Below are 21,306 nucleotides of genomic sequence, written 5' to 3' on the forward strand. Positions count from 1 at the left end.
CCCTCAGAAAGAGCTCATTTTCAGTATGTGACAAACTGCCCACAAACATGTTAATTCTATCTGGCTAGCCAGCGGCGCTGTCCCTTCAGCACCGGGGAGTTCATTCTGACTACTGCCACCGCTATAGGCTACCTGTCAGACTAGCTAGCTGCTAGCAGAACCGCACCTGCATCACTGTCCATTCAGCACCACTGAAATGTCGGCCGCGGCCTCAGAGTTCATGCAGAAATCCAATTGATTCTACTCTCTCCAGTAGGCATATATGACATTCAACTAAAACTAAAGGATGACTTGTTTATTCTGCAAAGGAAAATATGCTTGAGGTTTAAATGTTCTCGTCCATAATGTTCCCCTCCCCGATTTGGCTCTTTCTGTGTAACATCACTACAGTCATGGAGCTGGAGCACTTTGACGAGCGGGAGAAAGCCCAGAGAAACACCCGCAGAGGCTCCAGGAACAACGGGCTGCCGAGCCCCACGCACAGTGCCCACTGTAGTCTGTACAGGACCCGAACACTGCAGTCCCTGGCCTCGGAGAAGAAGGCCAAGAAGGTCCGCTTTTATCGCAACGGAGACCGCTACTTCAAAGGGATTGTCTACGCTATTTCCCAGGACAGGTTCCGGTCTATAGAAGCCCTGTTGGCCGATCTGACCCGCTCCCTGTCAGATAATGTGAACCTTCCCCAGGGGGTCCGGACCATCTACTCTATCGATGGGACCAAGAGAATATCCGGCATGGAGCAGCTGGAGGAAGGTAAGCCAAACCTTAACCCTACCCTAAGGGTTGGGATGAGACAGTATTGAGCAGCTAACCCTAAGGGATGGGATGGGACAGTATTGAGCAGCTAACCCTAAGGGATGGGACAGTAGAAGTCTGAGAACAAAATAAGTTGTGAATTTGTCTAGGTTTCCCACTGTACAATGAGTGACCTGCTCCAGTAGGCCTATATAGTAGGCCGATAGGCTAGTATATTTCCAGTAGGTCTGTAAAATCTATAATCTAAATCTCATAGCTGTGTCATTCTGTAGTGCATGCAGTGAGGTCAGTCCATGGTTGCTGTGACCATGTAGGCCTATCTCTGTGTGTTGCCTACCTGCAGGAGAGAGCTATGTGTGTGGCTCCATAGAGCCATACAAGAAGCTGGACTACACTAAGAATGTCAACCCCAACTGGTCAGTTGGAGTGAAGACAGCTGCGGCTGCCTCTGCGCGTGGCCCCCCCTCCCTGGGCAGTGCCAAGGCTGGGGCCCCGGACACCAGGGAGAGTAAGGACTTCATCCGGCCCAAACTGGTCACCATCGTCCGGAGCGGGGTGAAGCCTCGTAAGGCCGTCCGCATCCTCCTCAACAAGAAGACGGCCCACTCCTTCGTACAGGTCCTCTCTGACATCACAGACGCCATCAAGCTGGACTCTGGGGTCGTCAAGAGACTGTACACCTTGGACGGGAAACTGGTAGGTTATGAAATATGGTTATATTAGTGAAGTTACTGCCTGGTTCTCAGGCTTAGCTTTCCCCACAGACTCAGAGGGATGGGCTATGAGGCAATTAGCAGAGTTAGAAGTAGGTTTCTGGGACTCAGTCTGCTGTGTTTGACATCCTTTATTAACCCAGTCAGTAGGCGTTTCAGGAGCACAGTTTCACTGAGACATTTTCACACATTGACCAATGGATGATTTTTAAATCTTTTTGAAGTATAGCCTTTATGACCAGATGACTATATGGTATAAATCCCGTGAACACAGACCTTTAACACACAGAGTCCTGAACACAGGATTACTAGAGAGAGTAAATAGGAGAAGTGAATAAGAAAGAGGCAAGTAGAGTTGGGAAACATGTTGTGTAGTTGTGATATGCCTATTAATAGTCAGTCTCTCCTCTTTTATAGTGGTTCTATCAATGAAACTCCAATGTAGTTTTCCTTTTTTCTCTCCTGGATGGTTTCTATGGTGATCTGGTTGCCTGGGCTGGTTGCTAAGGAACAGCCTCTGCGGCAGAGTGGTGCAGTGGGAATGTTGTATGTGTGGCTCAGTGTTGCAGAACAGTGTGTATGTCAGTGCTATTGAGGAAGGCTAGAGAATGGTGCAGGTACTCGTATGGCCCAGACATGACCGGGAGATAGTAGCTGTATATTCTATCATCAATATCATGCAGATGAAATGCATTCAGTGATCCATCTGTAATGTCTGCGGTTCATCCTGTTCATCCTGTTCAGTTTAACTTCACTGTCTCATTAAATAATTATGGTAGAATTAGAAAGTATTGACAAGAGTTTTCCAGTCACGCACTTCCAGGTCAATATCATTGTTTCTCCAGTTGATGGTTTATGAGGCCAATATGCTCTCTGTGCTGCTAAGTGAGACTGATAGATTTCAGGGTTGGGCTATAGAGTACAGTTCTATGCAGTGGGTATCAGGGTTGGGCTATAGAGTACAGTTCTATACAGTGGGTATCAGGGTTGGGCTACTATGCTGTACAGTGCTTGGCAACTCTATCTGACTGATGTTTCACTGTTAGGCGTGTGCGTGTGTGCCTGTTGACCATGACTGGGCCTCTCATTGGTGATTGTGCAATCAATCCACACACACACACACAGACATATACACACACACGCGTGTGCGCGCGCCTCACAGCTGTGGTAGAGATGTCACAGCTGCCTGAGGCTTGTTGCCTGTTGATGTTTGGCTTCAGCACCTCTCGTCCCCTAATATGGATCGACAGATCAGATGATGCTGTTGTGTTGTTACTGTTATAACTGTGTTATTGCTGTCTTATTACTGTGCTATTACTGCACAGTAAAGCAACTCCTTTTAATGGGAAAGGGACTCTGCTATTGTACAGACAGTGCCAGACTAGGACCGTGATTCAATCCGATCGCGCCTGTCGACAATGTGTCATTTAAAGGCCATTTCTAATTGAGCCGACGTCTACAGCGTTTACTACGGATGCAATATCTGCAAATGTGGTGACATTGCCTTTAAAAACCTAATTGTTGACAGCGTTATACAGATTGAATCCCGGCCTAGCGCTAATATGTTTTCTCAACATCAGCTGTGAAGTTGACCTGTTGACGTGATCTGTCTGGGGTGAAAATACAAGAACTTACAGCTGAGAATACTGAACTAATGTGAGTACTTTAAGCTGAGTGGTGAATTGAGCTTTGCTTCATGTAGTGTAGGGTTGCTAAGTAGCTGACTCCACAGTAACTGTGTGTTAGGGAACTGCTACAGCACAGTAATGGAGCTGCATACAGTTGTGCTGACTTGCAGCTCGGAAGCCAGTCATAATTCATCTCCTCCACTGCAGCTGCAGCTTGTGTCCCAAATGACACCCTATTCCCTATATAGTGCACTACTTTTGGGATGCAGTATAGTAATATAGCCGCCTGCTGGAACTCTGCTTAGCTCTTCATAAACACCCAGTGAGATTTACACACTGGTTATTGGCTCATTTCAGACATCCAGACGCATAGAAGTATTATTACTTAATCTGTTTGATTAGTGTTACTGCAGAGTTACAGTACGTTAACATTCTGTGACTGATTGCAATCATATTCAACCTGATGTATTCAATATGACTACTTGTACCTGTTATTGATATGAATACATTCCCCCTCCCCTACACACCTCTGAGAATGGACATTCCCTCTTGACATACTGTAGCAGTCTGTCTAATGTCTCTCAATAATGAATGAACAGATCTAAGACAGATAATAGCCTGGCTCTGAAACAGCCTGCCAATAGCCTTTCTTTGAAACATTCTGTTTAAAAAATTTAGCAGACACTCTTAATTAGGGTTAAGTGCCTTGCTTAAGGGCACATCAACAGACTTTTCATCTAGTCGGCTCCGGGATTCGAACCAGAGACCTTTCGTTTACTGGCCCAACACTCTTAACCGCTAGGCTACATGCTGCCCTACAGCCTATCAGTAGCTTGGTTTTGGAACAGCCTGTCAGTAGCTTGACTCTGAAAAAGTCTGTCTCTGAAACAGCCTGTCTCTTAGTGGGAGGCATTTAATTCCAGTGGGAATGTTGTAGGTGTGAGTCAGTATTTTTCTAGTACATGCATTAGGACTGCATGCTTTACTTTAGGCCTATATGAGTGTCTGGGGGAGGGAGGGAGGAGAAGGCGGGGCGGGGGAGAGGAGGTGGGGGTCAGGGAGAGGGGAGGAGGGATATGGGGGAGGGGTGAGGAGGTGGGAGAAGTGGGAAGGGGGGTGAGAGGAGAGGAGAGGCGGGGAGGTTGAGGGCGGGGATGGGGGGGGGGGGGTATTTTTGGTATTCTTTTGTATTTTATTAGGATCCCCATTAGCTGTTACGAAAGCAGCAGCTACTCTTCCTGGGTTCCACACAAAACATGAAATAATACAGAACATTAATAGACAAGAACAGCTAAAGGACAGAACTACATCTATTTTAAAAAAGGAACACGTAGCCTACATATTAATACATACACATAAACTATCTAGGTCAAATAGGGGAGAGGTGTTGTGCCGTGAGGTGTTGCTTTATCTGTTTTTTTAAACCAGGTTTGATGTTCATTTGAGCAATATGAGATGGAATGGAGTTCCATGCAATATATAATAATGTACGCTTTCTTTAATTTGTTCTGGATTTGGGGACTGTGAAAAGACCACTGATGGCATGTCTGGTGGGGTAAGTGTGTGTGTCAGAGCTGTGCGTAAGTTGATTATGCAAACATTTTGGAATTTTCAACACATTGTTTCTTATAAAAATAAGAAGTGATCAGTCAGTCTCTCCTCAACTCTTAGATGTAGAGGTTAACCCAGGCCCTGTAGCCCCCAGTATCACTCCTACCCCCCAGGCGCTATCATTTGTTGACTTCTGTAACTGTAAAAGCCTTGGTTTCTTGCATATTAACGTCAGAAGTCTCCTCCCCAAGTTTGAGTTATTCACTGCGTTAGCACACTCTGCCAACCCTGATGTTCTTGCAGTGTCTGAATCTTGGCTTAGGAAGGCCACCAAAAATTCAGAAATGTCCATTCCGAACTACAACATTTTCCGTCTAGATAGAACTGCCAAAGGGGGCGGAGTTGCAATCTACTGTAGAGATAGCCTGCAGAGCTCTATCATACTATCCAGGTCTGTGCCCAAACAGTTTGAGCTTCTACTTCTAAAAATCCAGCTTTCCAGAAATAAGTCTCTCACTGTTGCCGCTTGCTACAGACCCCCCTCAGCCCCCAGTTGTGCCCTGGACACCATATGTGAATTGCTTGCCCCCCATCTATCCTCAGAGTTCGTACTGCTTGGTGACCTAAACTGGGATATGCTTAACACCCCGGCCGTCCTACAATCTAAACTAGATGCCCTCAATCTCATACAAATTATCAAGGAACCTACCAGGTACAACCCTAAATCCGTAAACATGGGCACCCTCATAGATATCATCCTGACTAATTTACCCTCTAAATACACCTCCGCTGTCTTCAACCAGGATCTCAGCAATCACTGCCTCATTGCCTGCGTCCGTAATGGGTCCGCGGCCCAACGTCCACCCCTCATCACTGAAAAACGCTCCCTAAAACATTTCAGTGAGCAGGCCTTTCTAATTGACCTGGCCCGGGTATCCTGAATGGATATTGACCTCATTCCGTCAGTAGAAGATGCCTGGATGTTCTTCAAAAGTGCTTTCCACTCCATCTTAAATAAGCATTCAAAAAATTCAGAACTAAAAACAGATATAGCCCCTGGTTCACCCCAGACTTGACTGCCCTTGACCAGCACAAAAACATCCTGTGGCGTACTGCATTAGCATCGAACAGACCCCACGATATGCAACTTTTCAGGGAAGTCAGGAACCAATATACACAATCAGTTAGGAAAGCAAAGGCTAGCTTTTTCAAACAGAAATTTGCATCCTGTAGCACTAAGTCCAAAAAGTGTTGGGACACTGTAAAGTGGTGGGACACTGTACAGTGGTCCTCTGTAGCTCAGCTGGTAGAGCACGGCGCTTGTAACGCCAAGGTAGTGGGTTCGATCCCCGGGACCACCCATACACAAAAATGTATGCACGCATGACTGTAAGTCGCTTTGGATAAAAGCGTCTGCTAAATGGCATATTATTTATTATTATTTATTTATAAAGTCCATGGAGAATAAGAGCACCTCCTCCCTGCTACCCACTGCACTGAGGCTAGGAAACACTGTCACCACCGATAAATCTACGATAATCGAGAATTGCAATAAGCATTTTGCTACGGCTGGCCATGCTTTCCACCTGGCTACCCCTACCCCGGCCACCAGCTCTGCACCCTCCGCTGCAACCTGCCCATGCAGGTGGGAGTGGGGTAAGGGGGGGCAGAAGGATTACTTGATCCTGTCCCAGTTATTCCTTAAAGAGGTGGGGTTTCAAGTGTCTCCGGAAGGTGGTGAGTGACTCTGCTGTCCTGGCGTCGTGAGGGAGCTTGTTCCACCAGTACTGGGCAGCCGTCTTCATCGACCTGGCCAAGGCTTTCGACTCTGTCAATCACCGCATTCTTATTGGCAGACTAAATAGCCTTGGTTTCGCAAATGACAATTCTCGGGCCGACTCTATTCTCTGTGTATATCAATGATGTCGCTCTTGCTGCTGGTGACTCTCAGATCCACCTCTATGCAGACAACACCATGTTGTATACATCTGGCCCTTCATTGGACACTGTGTTAACAAACCTCCAAACGAGCTTCAATGCCATACAACACTCCTTCCGTGGCCTACAACTGCTCTTAAACTCTAGTAAAACTAAATGCATGCTCTTCAATCGAACGCTGCTTGCACCCACCCGCCCGACTAGAATCACTACTCTCGACGGGTCTGACTTAGAATATGTGGACAACTACAAATACCTAGGTGTCTGGTTAGACCGTAAACTCTCCTTCCAGACTCATATTAAGTATCTCCAATCCAAAGTTAAATCTAGAATCGGCTTCCTATTTCGCAACAAAGCCTCCTTCACTCATGCTGTCAAACATGCCCTCGTAAAACTGACTATCCTACCGATCCTTGACTTCGGCAATGTCATTTACAAAATAGCTTCCAACCCTCTACTCAGCAAATTGGATGTAGTCTATCACAGTGCCATCCGTTTTTACATGGGTATTTTTTTGTCACCAAAGCCCCATATACCACCCACCATTGTGACCTGTACGCTCTCGTTGGCTGGCCCTCACTACATATTCGTCGCCAAACCCACTGGCTCCAGGTAATCTATAAATCACTTCTAGGCAAATCCCCGCCTTATCTTAGATCATTGGTCACCATAGCAACACCCACCCGTAGTATGCGTTCCAGCAGGTATATCTCACTGGTCATCCCCAAAGCCAACACCTCCTTTGGCCGCCATTCCTTACAGTTCTCTGCTGCAAATGACTGGAACGAACTGCAAAAATCTCTGAAGCTGGAGACACTTATCTCCCTCACTAACTTTAAGCATCAGTTGTCAGAGCAGCTTACCGATCACTGCACCTGTACACAGCCCATCTGTAATTAGCCCACCCAACTACCTCATCCCCATATTGTTATTTACATTGTTATTTATTTTGCTCATTTGCACCCCAGTATCTCTATTTGCACATCATCTTCTGCACATCTATCTGTCACGCCCTGGCTCTGGGACTCTGTTATGTTGAGCCAGGGTGTGTAGTTTCTATGTATTTGTGTTCTAGGTTCTTTATCTAGCTCATGTGTTTCTGTGTTGGCCGGGGTGGTTCTCAATCAGAGGCAACGAGTGTCAGCTGTTGCTTGTTGTCTCTGATTGGGTACCATACTTAGGCAGCCTGTTTTGCCACAGTGTTTGTGGGATCTTGTTCCGTGTTGGTTTTGTGTTGTAAACCAAGGACTTCACGTATCGTTTTGTTGTTTTGTTCGTGTGGGTGAATATAAATAAAAGTATGTTCGCATATCACGCTGCGCCTTGGTCCACTTCCTCCAACGATCGTGACAGAATATCCCACCAATACTGGACCAAGCAGCGTGTCCAGGAGTACACGCCGGAGGTAACTTTAACGGATGTCCACCTCGACTGGGTCAAGCAGCGTGAGGAGGAGATGGACTTAGGAGCAGAGGATGGAGAGTCTGGCGAGAGCCATGGAGGCCATAGCCACGGGGGAGAGACAAGCCCAATAAATTTTTAGGGGGGGGCTCACACCGTGGACGACGGGGCTGCTGGAGGCAGATAAGGGGCGAGTTAGTGGACGAGGAGAGAAGGCCACCGGGTTACGGGAGCCATTGGCGAGTAGAGGGAAGGAAAATGTAGAGGCACGGCGAGAGGTACTGAGGTGTGTTGCCAGTCCGGTCCGGCCCGTTCCTGATCCCCGGGTAAGGCCAGTGGTGTGTGTTCCCAGTGCGGTCCGGCCTGTTCCTGTCCCTCGCACCAAGCCTGTGATGCGCGTCGCCAGCCCGGTCCGGCCTGTTCCTGCTCCCCGCACCAAGCCAATGGTGCGCGTCGCCAGCCCAGCCCGGCCCGGCCTGTTCCTGCTCCCCGCACCAAGCCTATGGTGTGCGTCGCCAGCCCGGTCCGGCCCGTTCCTGCTCCCCGCATCAAGCCAGGGGTGCGCGTCGCCGGCCCGGCCTGTTCCTGCTCCCCGCACCAAGCCAATGGTGCGCGTCGCCAGCCCGGCCCGGCCTGTTCCTGCTCCCCGCACCAAGCCAATGGTGCGCGTCGCCAGCCCGGCCCGGCCTGTTCCTGCTCCCCGGTACCGGTCAGCTGCTCCACATCGGAGCCTAAGCAATCCGCTCCACCGATGTCCAGTCCAGCTCCAGCCAGCGGGGCCAGACCGGACCAGGGGCGCTACGGGGGGATTGTTGGAAGGTGGTGGTCAAGCCCGGAGCCGGAACCGCCTCCGAGGAGGAATGCCCACCCGGCCCTCCCCTGTTCGGTTTTTATTTGGCGCGGTCGCAGTCCGCGCCTTTGGGGGGGGGGTAATGTCACGCCCTGGCTCTGGGACTCTGTTATGTTGAGCCAGGGTGTGTAGTTTCTATGTATTTGTGTTCTAGGTTCTTTATCTAGCTCATGTGTTTCTGTGTTGGCCGGGGTGGTTCTCAATCAGAGGCAACGAGTGTCAGCTGTTGCTTGTTGTCTCTGATTGGGAACCATACTTAGGCAGCCTGTTTTGCCACAGTGTTTGTGGGATCTTGTTCCGTGTTGGTTTTGTGTTGTAAACCAAGGACTTCACGTATCGTTTTGTTCGTGTGGGTGAATATAAATAAAAGTGTGTTCGCATATCACGCTGCGCCTTGGTCCACTGTGTTTGACGATCGTGACACTATCACTCCAGTGTTAATACTAAATTGTAATTATTTTGCACTATGGCCTATTTATTGCCTTACCTCCATAACTTACTACATTTGCACAAACTGTATATAGATTTTCTATTGTGTTATTGACTGTACGTTTTATTTTTGTTTATTCCATATGTAACTCTGTGTTGTTTTTGTTTTTATTGCACTGCTTTGCTTTATCTTGGCCATGTCGCGGTTGTAAATGAGAACCTGTTCTCAACTGGCTTACCTGGTTAACTAAAGGTGAAATTAAAAAATAAAAAATACAAATTAGCCAAGAGAGACGGGCATGCATAGTATTTATATTAGCCCTCTGATTACAATGAAGAGCAAGACATGCCGCTCTGTTCTGGGCCAGCTGCAGCTTAACTAGGTCTTTCCTTGCAGCACTCGACCACACAACTGGATAATAATCAAGATAATACAAAACTAGAGCCTGCAGGACTTGCTTTTTGGAGTGTGGTGTCAAAAAAGCAGAGCATCTCTTTATTATGGACAGACCTCTTCCCATCTTTACAACAATTTAATCTAAATGTTTTGACCATGACAGTTTACAATCTTAGTTAACACCAAGTAATTTAGTCTCCTCAACTTGTTCAACAGCCACACCATTCATTACCAGATTCAGCTGAGGTCTAGAACTTAGGGAATGATTTGTACCAAATACAATGCCCTTAGTTTTAGAGATGTTCAGGACCAGTTTATTACTGGCCACCCATTCCAAAACAGACTGCAACTCTTTGTTAAGAGTTTCAGTGACTTCATTAGCTGTGGTTGCTGATGCATATATGGTTAAATCATCAGCATACATGGACAAACATGCTTTGTTTAATGCCAGTGGCAGGTCATTGGTAAAAATAGAAAAGAGTAAAGGGCCTAGACAGCTGCCCTGCAGTACACCACACTTGACATGTTTGACGTTAGAGAAGCTTCCATTAAAGAAAACCCTCTGAGTTCTATTAGATAGATAGCTCTGAATCCACGATATGGCAGAGGTTGAAAAGCCATAACACATACGTTTTCTCAACAACAGGTTATAGTCAATAATGTCAAAGGCTGCACTGAAATCTAACAGTACAGCTGCCACAGTCATTTGTGTCAGTGCAGTACATGTTGAGTGCCCTTCCCTATAAGCATGCTGAAAGTCTGTTTTTAATTTGTTTACAGAGAAATAGCATTGTATTTGGTCAAACACAATTTTTTCCAATAGTTTGCTAAGAGCTGGCAGCAAGCGGATAGGTCTGCTGTTAGAACCAGTAAAGACCGCTTTACCACTCTTGGGTAGAGGAATGACTTTGGCTTCCCTCCAGGCCTGAGGACAAAGACTTTCCTCTAGGCTCAGATTAAAGATATGACAGATAGGAGTGGCTATAGAGTCAGCTACCATCCTCAGTAGCTTTCCAGTTGTCAATGCCAGGAGGTTTGTCATTTTTTTTATACCTGAGTATGATGGCTCACTGTTCATTGTTGGCATTTCCTGCCTAAGTCTGTCCACTTTGCCAATGAGGTCATCATTAAAATAATTGGCAACATCAAATGCTTTTGTGATGAATAAGCCATCTGATTAGATAAAAAATGGGGTTGAATTGGTCTTTCTGTCCATAATTTCATTTAAAGTACTCCAAAGTGTTTTTCCATCATTCTTTATATAATTGATCTTGGCTTCATAATACAGTTTCTTCTTCTTTTTGTTGAGTTTAGTCACATAATTTCTCAATTTGCAGTAAGTCAGCTAGTCAGATGTGCAGCCAGACTTATCAGCCACTCCTTTTGTCCCATCTCTTTCAACCATACAGTTTTTCAATTCCTCCTCAGTCTATGGAGCCTTAACAGTTCTAACAGTCAGGGGGCAGGGCGAGCAGAGGGAGTGGAGGGATACGGGGGAGGGGTTGAGGAGGTGGGAGAAGCAGGGAGGGGGGAGAGAGTAGGGGGAGGGATACAGGGAAGGGGGAGAAGAGAGGATGGGGAGGGATGCAGGGAGGGGGGAGAGAGGAGGGGAAGGGATACAGGGAAGGGGGAGAGGAGGGGGATACAGGAAAGGGGGAAGAGAGGAGTGGGAGGCATACGGGGAGGGGAGGGATACAGTTCAGAGAGAGATAGACCCAGTCTGTTAGCCTCTGTATCAGGCCTGTTTGTGCTATCATTCCAATCCTTGCCACTCCTTGTCATAGGCCAAACACCATCAGAAGTGTGGCATATGACAAGGAGTGGCAATGATTGGAATGATAGCACAAACAGGCTGGTACCCAGGCTACCTGTCTGTGTCATATCAAGAATGAATAAGTAATGTGAAGATTAGATGTTTGTGGTATCCTTGTTCCAGTTGACTGACAGTGTCTATCTGTCTGTGTGTTCCAGGTGACATGCCTTCAGGACTTCTTTGGTGACGATGACATCTTTATGGCCTGTGGTCCAGAGAAGTTTCGCTACCAAGATGACTTCCTCTTAGATGAGAGTGGTGAGATAGTTATAATAACAGTACCATAACATTTAAATTAGAATGTCACGGGAGTAATTAGTGTGTGTGTGTGTGTGGGTACTGTAGGTATGTGTGTGTGTGTAGTATCTGACGGTGTGTCCTCTCCCTCCAGAGTGTAGGGTGGTGAAGTCGACGTCATATGGTCGGATCTCCTCTCTGCAGGGACGCTACTCACCCAGAGGAGGAGGCTCACGCCGAAGCTCAGGCTCAGGTATGGCCCTGTGAGTGTGTGTGTGTGTTTTTGTGCATGCGTGCATGCGTGCATAAGTCATCTGCAGAATCAACATCTGTACTTTTTCAGCAATGTGTGTTTGCCCTTCTTATCAGCAACCAACTGAATGAGCAGTGTCTTTCTCTAACCTTCTAACCTCTTGTGTCTGTACTGTAGCCAATGGGACGGCAGGCAGTCAGCTGTCGACTCCTCACTCAGGGAAGTCCCCCAGCCCTTCTCCTACCAGTCCTGCCAGCCTCCGACGACGCAGGGTAGGACCACACAATGCTTTACTAATATAATCACAACGCATTATTAACATAGGCCTAGATTCAATCAGATCAAGCGGTAACCGGTGATAGCCGGCACCCACATAGCTAATGTTTTGGCGGTATCGGCGGTGTAACTGCGTTGGAGCTGTCAAATCGGTGAGCAGCTGCTCAGTTGTCACAAAGCCACACCCGTCCCACTCCCGTTAGAAGTTCAGAAGGAGAAAGTGTAGGCTATAGCCTACAGAAATAATGACGCTGAAATTGAAAATCATTAAAGAAAATAACGAGGATTTCTATCAGCCTAATCGAGGTGTAGATTACATCTCACATTCCAGTGTTTGAACTTGTAAACAAGGCTGCATGGGATTTCTCCTAATGCGACTCCTGCAGCCAATGGCAATGTCCACTTTAGGTATAATTCCAGGAGCCGCTTGTGGATTTGACAGCTCTAACGCGTTTCCACCTCCGACACCGCCAACACAACCGCTATGCGGATGTCGGCTAAAACGGATCTGATTGAACAGAGCCCATAGTATCCAATAGATGGTCTATAGATAGTCCCCTATATATAGTCCCCTATAGAGAGTCACCTATAGATAGTCCCCTATATATAATCCCCATAGATAGTCCCCTGTAGATGGTCCCCTATAGATAGTACCCCACATATAGTCCCCTATATATAGTCCCCCATTGATAGTCCCATATTGATAGTCCCCTATAGATAGTCAATAGTCGCCCAAACTGTCAACATCCATGTGTTCAAAAAGCATTTATGATCCCTCCCTCCCTCAGGGGTCCCAACACAGTGGCTCGTCCCTTTCTCTAGCCTCCACCAAGGTGTGTAGCTCCATGGATGAGGGAGACGGAGCAGGTAGTGAAGGTAGGAGAGAGGACATACTGTATACATGTTTCAGGGCAGCTTTTCCTTGAGCATCCTCTAGAAGGCATTAGCTGAGTCCCAAATTGCACCCTATTCCCTTTATAGTGCACTGCTTTTGACCAGTGCAGAAAAAAGTCAGTAAACAAAGTAAGTAAAAGTTGTGCACTGTATAGGGGATAGGGTGTCTATGGGACAGTGACTTAGGCCTAGATTCAATACGTAATGCAGATGATCAGCACTATAGCACGACTGACATTTAAAGGCAATGTTCCCACGTTCACGGAGTCTGTATTTATGGTAAGCGCTGCATTTGTCGGCTCAATTGGAAATTACTCTATAGTGCTGATCTTCTGCAATACAGATTGAATCCAGCCCTTATTAGTCTGGGGCCTGTGGAGTGGATAGTGCAGTAGCAGACATGATCGAACTCTCCCGTTTGCCTGGTTTGATAGCGGAGCTGAACCTGCTGAGTGATGAATGTCCCTCCGTCCCTCCTTCCATCGCTGAGAGGTACAAGGTGGGGAGGACTTTAGGTGATGGCACCTTTGCTGTGGTCAGAGAGTGTGTGGAGAGATGTACCGGCAGAGAATACGCCCTGAAGATCATCAACAAAGGCAAATGTAGGGGAAAGGTGAGAACTACTCCTGTATCGGCCCAGTTATACCAAAAACTACAAAGTAGTAAGTATCTTTGAAACACGTCACATTCGCTAATAGCCTAACAAGCAGGATGTCAAAGCTAGCTAGTGAGACCCTACCTCTTCCGATTGGTTATCGAGGGGTCGCATCACTTTCAATTTGCATAAACATGGGACTTGCTCAGCTCATAGTAGCTGACCGTTAAGTCGCTGAATGTTTCCTCGTGTCTCCTCCCCCAATTGAAAATGACTGCATGGTCTCCAGTAGTTTGATAGTAGTAGTATTATTATATTATTATTAACTGTACTACAGTACTATTAAGCTGAACTACTATTAACATCTGTAACCTGACCGTTCCCAGGAACACATGATCCAGAATGAGGTGTCCATCCTCCGTCGTGTCAAACACCCCAACATCGTCCTGCTGATCGAGGAAATGGACACCTACAGCGAGCTCTACCTGGTCATGGAGCTTGTCAAGGTGAGTTGACAGGACAGTTAGAAGAACAGTCGATTTTAGGGACAGGTTTAGAGAGGGATACAGAGAGCAAAGAGCACAGACAGTCGGCTGAGTGGTCCGGATCTTAGACCAGACTCCGGCAAGCTGGTCAAGATGAGCTGTACCTGGTCAGATGTTTCATAGATTACACCCTGTTATGGATAGAGTCATGCAGGTCAGTACTGTTCATTACAACTCTGCGTGTTGTGAGGTGTAATGTGTGTATCGGTCCACAGGGGGGTGACCTGTTTGATGCCATCACCTCCTCTAATAAATACACAGAGAGAGATGCTAGTGGGATGCTTTATAACCTGGCCAGTGCCATCAAGTACCTGCACAGCCTCAACATCGTACACAGAGACATCAAACCTGAGAACCTGCTGGTGAGTGTGTGTGTACATTATGTTTTTGTGTGTTTGTTTATTTATGTATATATATAGCCGGGATTCAATGCAAGGTGTGTTATAGTGCGGCACACCATACAATGCACCTTTTAAATGCCTGATGTTCAGGGAGATCGCATTCATGGTAAACGCTGCACATGTCGACTCAACCATAAATTACCATTAAAAGTCTGTAACGCGCCCTCCATTAAATCCCAGCCTATGCTTCACTGTGTCCCAGGTGTATGAGCATCAGGATGGTAGTAAGTCTCTGAAGTTGGGAGACTTTGGCTTGGCTAGCCTGGTGGATGGACTCCTCTACCTGGTCTGTGGCACCCCCACCTATGTAGCACCTGAGATCATCGCTGAGACAGGGTACGTCTATGTGTGACAGGTGTGTGTTGTCCTCTGACAGGTGTGTGTATTGTCCTCTGACAGGTGTGTGTGTTGTCCCCTGACAGGTACGGGCTGAAGGTTGATATCTGGGCAGCTGGAGTGATCACATACATCCTGCTGTGTGGCTTTCCTCCCTTCAATGGGTCTGTGCTTCTCTATGATACCTAGATAGACAATACCATTATAACCCTTCAGTGGGTCTGTGCTTCTCTATGATACCTAGATAGACAATACCATTATAACCATTCAGTGGGTCTGTGCTTCTCTATGATACCTAGATAGACAATACCATAATAACCCTTCAGTGGGTCAGTAAAAAAATCTAATAAATACAAATAAAATAAAACATGAAAATGGCGCCGACAGACATGGCAGCTCTGCTTCTAGCTCCTAAGCAACTTTGCAGTATTTTGTTTTTTTGTGTGTTATTTCTTACATTATTAGCCCAGGAAATTTTTTGGGTTATTACATACAGCCGGAAATAACTTTTGGATATCAGAGCGGCAGTAACTCACCAGCATTACGACCGGTAATACGACTTTCCCGAATTGGATCCTTTGTTCATACACCCCAGGGCAATTTAACTGATTCCAGAGGCTGGTCCAAAACACCGCCGGTGGAGAAGAGTTGTTCGGAGTGGACTTCTAGTCTGACTCAGGAGGCGCGCACACCATCCACCACTTCCGAGTATATTACTCGCTAATGTTCAGTCTCTGGATAATAAAGTAGATGAGCTCAGGGCGAGAATTTCCTTCCAGAGAGACATCAGGGATTGTAACATACTCTGTTTCACGGAAACATGGCTCTCTCGGGATATACTGTCTTTGTCCATACAGCCAGCTGGGTTCTCAGTATATCGCGCAGACAGAAATAAAATACTCTCCGGGAAGAAGAAAGGCAGGGGGTGTTTGTTTCATGATTAACCACTCATGGTGTAATTGTAATAACATACAGGAACTCAAGTCCTTCTGTTCACCCGACCTAGAATACCTCACAATCAAATGCCGACCGTATTACCTCCCAAGAGAATTCTCTTTGGTTATAGTCACAGCCGTGTATATTCTCCCTCAAGCCGATACCACGACGACCCTCAAAGAACTTCACTGGACTTTATGCAAACTGGAAACCACATATCCTGAGGCCGCATTTATTGTAGCTGGGGATTTTAACAAAGCAAATTTGAGGAAAACGCTACTGAAGTTCTATCAACACATTGACTGTAGTATTCGCGGTGCTAAAAACACTCGACCACTGCTACTCCAACTTCTGGGATGACTACAAGGCCCTCCCCTGCCCTCCCTTTAGCAAATCTGATCACAAATCCATTTTGCTCCTCCCTTCCTATAGGCAGAAACTCAAACAGGAAGTACCCATGCTAAGGACTATTTAACGCTGGTCTGACCAATCGGAATCCACGCTTCAAGATTGTTTTGATCACGCGGACTTGGATATGTTCCGGGTAGCCTACGAGAATAACATAGACGAATACGGTGACTGAGTTTATTAGGAAGTGTATAGGAGATGTTGTACCCACTGTGACTATTAAAACCTGCCCTAACCAGAAACCTTGGATAGATGGCAGCATTCGCGCAAAACTAAAAGCGCCAACCACCGCATTTAACCATGGCAAGGTGACTGGGAATATGGCTGAATACAAACAGTGTAGTTATTCCCTCCGTAAGGCAATCAAACAGGCAAAACATCAGTATAGAGACAAAGTGGAGTTGCAATTCAACGGCTCAGACACGAGACGTATGTGGCAGCGTCTACAGACAATCACGGATTACAAAGGGAAAACCAGCTACGTCTCTCCTTCTCCACGGCCGACATGAGTGAGACATTTAAGCGTGTTAACCCTCGCAAGGCTGCCGGCCCAGACGGCATCCCTAGCCGCGTCCTCAGAGCATGCGCAGACCAGCTGTCTGAAGTGTTTACGGACATATTCAATCTCTCCCTATCCCAGTCTGCCTTCCCCACTTGCTTCAAGATGTCCACCATTGTTCCTGTACCCAAGAAAGCAAAGGTAACTGAACTAAATGACTATCGTCCTGTAGCACTCACTTCTGTCATCATGAAGTACTTTGAGAGGCTAGTTAAGGATAGTATCACCGCTACCTGACACCCTAGACCCACTTCAATTTGCTTACCGCCCCAATAGATCCACAGATGATGAAATCGCCATCGCACTCCACACTGCCCTATCCCATCTGGACAAGAGGATTACCTTTGTAAGAATGCTGTTCATTGACTATAGCTCAGCATTCAACACCATAGTACCCGCCAAGCTCATCATTAAGCTCGGAACCCTGGGTGTGAACCCAGCCCTGTGCAACTGGGTCCTGGACTTCCTGATGGGCTCAGCCCCCTCCTGTACTCCCTGTTCACCCATGACTGCGTGGCCACGCACGCCTCCAATTCAATCATCAAGTTTGCAGACAACACAACAGTAGTAGGCCTGATTACCAACAATGACGAGACAGCCTACAGAGAGGAGGTGAAGGCCCTGGGAGTGTGGTGCCAGGAAAATAACCTCTTCCTCAATGTCTGCAAAACAAAGGAGCTGATCGTGAACTTCAGGAAACACGGGAGGGAGCACGCCTCTATCCACATTGACGGGACCGCTGTGGAGCAGGTGGAAAGCTTCAAGTTCCTTGGCGTACACATCACTGACGATCTGAAATGGTCCACCCACACAGACAATGTGTGGAAGAAGGCGCAGCAGCGCCTCTTCAACCTCAGGAGGCTGAAGAAATTTGGTTTGGCACATAAAACCCTCACAAACTTTTATAGATGCACAATTGAGAGTATCCTGTCAGGCTGTATAACCGCCTGGTACGGCAAATGCACCGCTCGCAACCGCAGGGCTCTCCAGAGGGTGGTGTGGTCTGCCCAACGCATCACCGGGGGCAAACTACCTGCCCTCCAGGACACCTACAGCACCCTATGTCACAAGAAGGCCAACAAGATATCAAGGACAACAACCACCCGAGCCACTGCCTGTTCAAGCCGCTATCATCCAGAAGGCGAGATCAGTACAGGTGCATCAAATCTGGGACAGAGAGACTGAAAAACAGCTTCTATCTCAAGGCCATCAGACTGTTAAATAGCCATCACTAGGCGGCTTCCACCTGGTTACGTAACACCTTAGAGGCTGCTGCCCTATATACATAGACTTGAAATCACTGGCCACTTTAATAATGGAACATTAGTCACTCTAATAATGTTTACATATTTTTGCTTTACTCATCTCATATGTATATACTGTATTGTATTCTACTGTATTTTAGTCTATGCCACTCTGACATTGCTCATCCTAATATTTCTAATATTTCTATATTCCTTCATTCTATTATTTTACTTTTAGGTTGTGTGTATTGTGTGTATTGTTGTGAATTGTTAGATATACTGCATTGTTGGAGCTAGAAACACAAGCATTTCGCTACACCCACAATAACATCTGCTTAACATATGTATGTGACAAATAAAATTTGATTTTATTTTATTTATGTCTGATTCGTCATAGGCCGGGATTCAATCCCAGGCACGCTCTAGCTCAGCACACTAGACAACCGACAATACGTTGTTTAAAGGCATTTTCCCAGACGTTTGCAGAGATCGCATTCATAGTAAAAGCTTCTCATGTCAGCTGAAGCATAAATTACCTTTAAATGTCAGCTTTAGTGTGCTGGGCATAGTATTTCAGTATACCCAGATAGAACATAACATCGTAATGCTGATGATGAAAATGACATGAGACTTGCTGTCATGTGTTTGTCCAGGAGCAGTGAGGACCAGGAGATTCTTTTGGACCAGATTCTAACAGGACAACTAGACTTCCCTTCACCGTCCTGGGACAACGTGTCTGTCACTGCTAAGGTTGGTCTATGGTTCTATCCCTGCACTTAGTGACAAATGTTTGTAAAAAATATATATATAATATATATATGTTGATTGATTTCTTGTAGGAGCTGATCACTGGGATGCTGCAGGTGAAGGTGGAACAGAGATACAAAGCGCTGCAGGTTCTGGATCACCCCTGGGTCAATGTGAGTACCTAAAACATACTACATAGAACATACATATGGTAGGTCTACTGTGTGTGTGTGTGTGTGTGAGTGTGTGTGTGTGTGTTTGTGTGTGTGTGTATGTGTTCCTTGACCAGCTCTATCAGAGGTTCTGTCTGTGTTCCAGGATGATGGGCGATTAGTGAACGACCAGCAGCTGTCTGTGGCTGGGAAGATTAGGAAACACTTCAACACTGGTCCTAAAGCCTGCAGCACCACCGCCGGAGTGTCTGTTATCACAGTAGGGACACACACACACACACCACCACACCACACACCACACTGTTATTATCACAGTAAGGATCCCTCTTAGTCATTCTTACTCAAGGCTGTGTAGGTGTTTAGAACTGTTCAGAATGTGTACAGCCCAAAACATTAGGTTCTTCACATGTAACCCTGACATCTAATGCATGTCCTCTTCTCCCTCTTCTCTCTCTCTCTGCCTCTCTCCCCCCATCACTCTGCCTCTCTCTCTCTTTGTCCTCTTTCTCTGTCCTCTCTCTCCCCCCCTCTCTGCCTCTCTCTCTCTCCCCCCTTCTCTCTCCCCTCTCCCTCTCTCCTCTCTCCCTCTCAGACCACCCCTCTTGATAAGGAGCGGCAGGATTTCAGACTAAGACACCAGCAGGATGTGAGGTTGAAGCCCCGCCCCCGCCCCCAACCAACTGGCTTCCCCACCAGCGCCAGCCAAAGCTCCACCCACAGCTCCAACAACCCTGCCCCCTCTCCCACTGACTTCACCTCAGAGTCAGAAGATTACTCCCCCAGCCCCTCCCCCACCTCTCCTAGCTCCGCTGACACCGTCCGCTCCCCCACCTCCCCCTTCTAGACTTCTAGACCCCAAAGGAAGAGAAAGGGGAGAGGAGGTTGGAGAGAGAAAGAGGAAGGACAGGGGGCACGTATCCCTGTACTAACACTAACCCATGTCCCTGTATTCACGATGACAGTCTGTCAAGATGCCTGCCAATTACTTAAACATTTATTTGTCATTCCGGGCTACAGTGTCAGTTAACACTAAGATACACTGGGGTCAGAGCCATACATAGAGATCAGTTAGGGTGGGGTTAGTGTTAAAGGTTAGAGGTTAGGGTCAAGGTTAAAGGTGTATTCTGGATGGGTTCTGCTCTGGCCCTGAGCGGTTACTAAGGCAGAGAATCTGTATCTGCTTATCTTTTTAAGACACCACACAGACATACAGTAGTTAAGCCTTATTTCAGCAAACACTGAATACTGGTCCACTGAGGTCCCCTGGTGTTGGGAGATCAGTACTGCAGGCCAACCAACCTGCTAACAGGACAGCTGAAACTGCAACACAACAGCTATGTAAACCTACAAATCAAAATCTTCCATTTAACTTGACGGTACCTCATACGCCCTGAATAGGGCATCTTACGTATTTATGTGATTAAACATACATTTTGAAAATAATAATGATAATAATAATGACTTTGGGTCCTTGAAAACCGCTATATAAATGAAATACCATGTATTATTATTCATTTTGAAAATGTATGCATCAAGTCAGTTATCTATTTCAGTGAAGTTATATTGTATCCAATTCATTCCAACTTGTACAGTTAATTCTGTAGAAAAACACTTCCAAGTGAAAAGATGTAATCTCAGATTCAGAACATTCAATTAGACGCCTGTAACGTGAAGCTATAATGTATGTATGTTTAGAAGGACATGTGGCTACGGTCATGTCCAGTCCAATCTTAATTATCGAACTAGTTAGTGTTAAGCTATTCTCCAGTTCTTGGTGCTGCTGTAGCTATAATATACTACACACTTTACAGACGGCCAGAGAGGGGAGCTAGAAGCTATCCAGGCATTCTGCTATACCATATGGAGTGGTTGATTGATTGTCTTTTTGTCCGTGACTGTTATGCCAGTGTGCCAGTTCATGTAAAGTCCTCATTTAATGGACTATGAAAAGGGTTGTGTATTGGGTAGAGTATTAACGGTCATTTTACATTTACATTTACATTTTAGTCATTTAGCAGACGCTCTTATCCAGAGCGACTTACAGTTAGTCAGTGCATACATTTTTCTTTTCATGGCTTTTTATTATTGTACAAAATTGCCCTTGTTTCAGTTAATATGTTAATATGTTGATCGTGAAAGAATGACCTATTTAAAGTACGATTATTGGCCTGAGCACAATGGTTCAAGTGCAATTAGGTTCTGGATCTCTTACCAACATTAGACAGC

General features: G+C 46.4%; 1 protein-coding gene across 2 annotated transcripts; it reads left to right on the forward strand.

Moving 5' to 3' along the window:
• Positions 1-392: 392 nt before the first annotated feature.
• Positions 393-19,924, forward strand: LOC311106004 (serine/threonine-protein kinase DCLK1-like; the record flags this gene model as incomplete). Of its 2 annotated transcripts, none has more annotated exons than XM_084148262.1 (15): positions 393-753; positions 1,100-1,452; positions 11,635-11,734; positions 11,868-11,966; positions 12,102-12,238; positions 13,031-13,118; positions 13,571-13,749; positions 14,118-14,237; positions 14,492-14,638; positions 14,880-15,013; positions 15,100-15,177; positions 18,814-18,910; positions 19,000-19,080; positions 19,226-19,339; positions 19,673-19,924. In XM_084148262.1, 15 exons carry the CDS (start codon positions 393-395, stop codon positions 19,922-19,924), a joined length of 2,340 nt encoding a protein of 779 aa, XP_084004388.1. The 2 variants fall into 2 exon arrangements, with proteins under 2 accessions (XP_084004388.1, XP_084004389.1); XM_084148263.1 differs by having other exon boundaries at positions 12,144-12,238.
• Positions 19,925-21,306: the final 1,382 nt, after the last annotated feature.

This window comes from Coregonus lavaretus (genome assembly GCF_964263955.1).
Source record: "Coregonus lavaretus genome assembly, chromosome: 30".
In the NCBI taxonomy this organism is placed as follows: Eukaryota; Metazoa; Chordata; class Actinopteri; order Salmoniformes; family Salmonidae; genus Coregonus; species Coregonus lavaretus.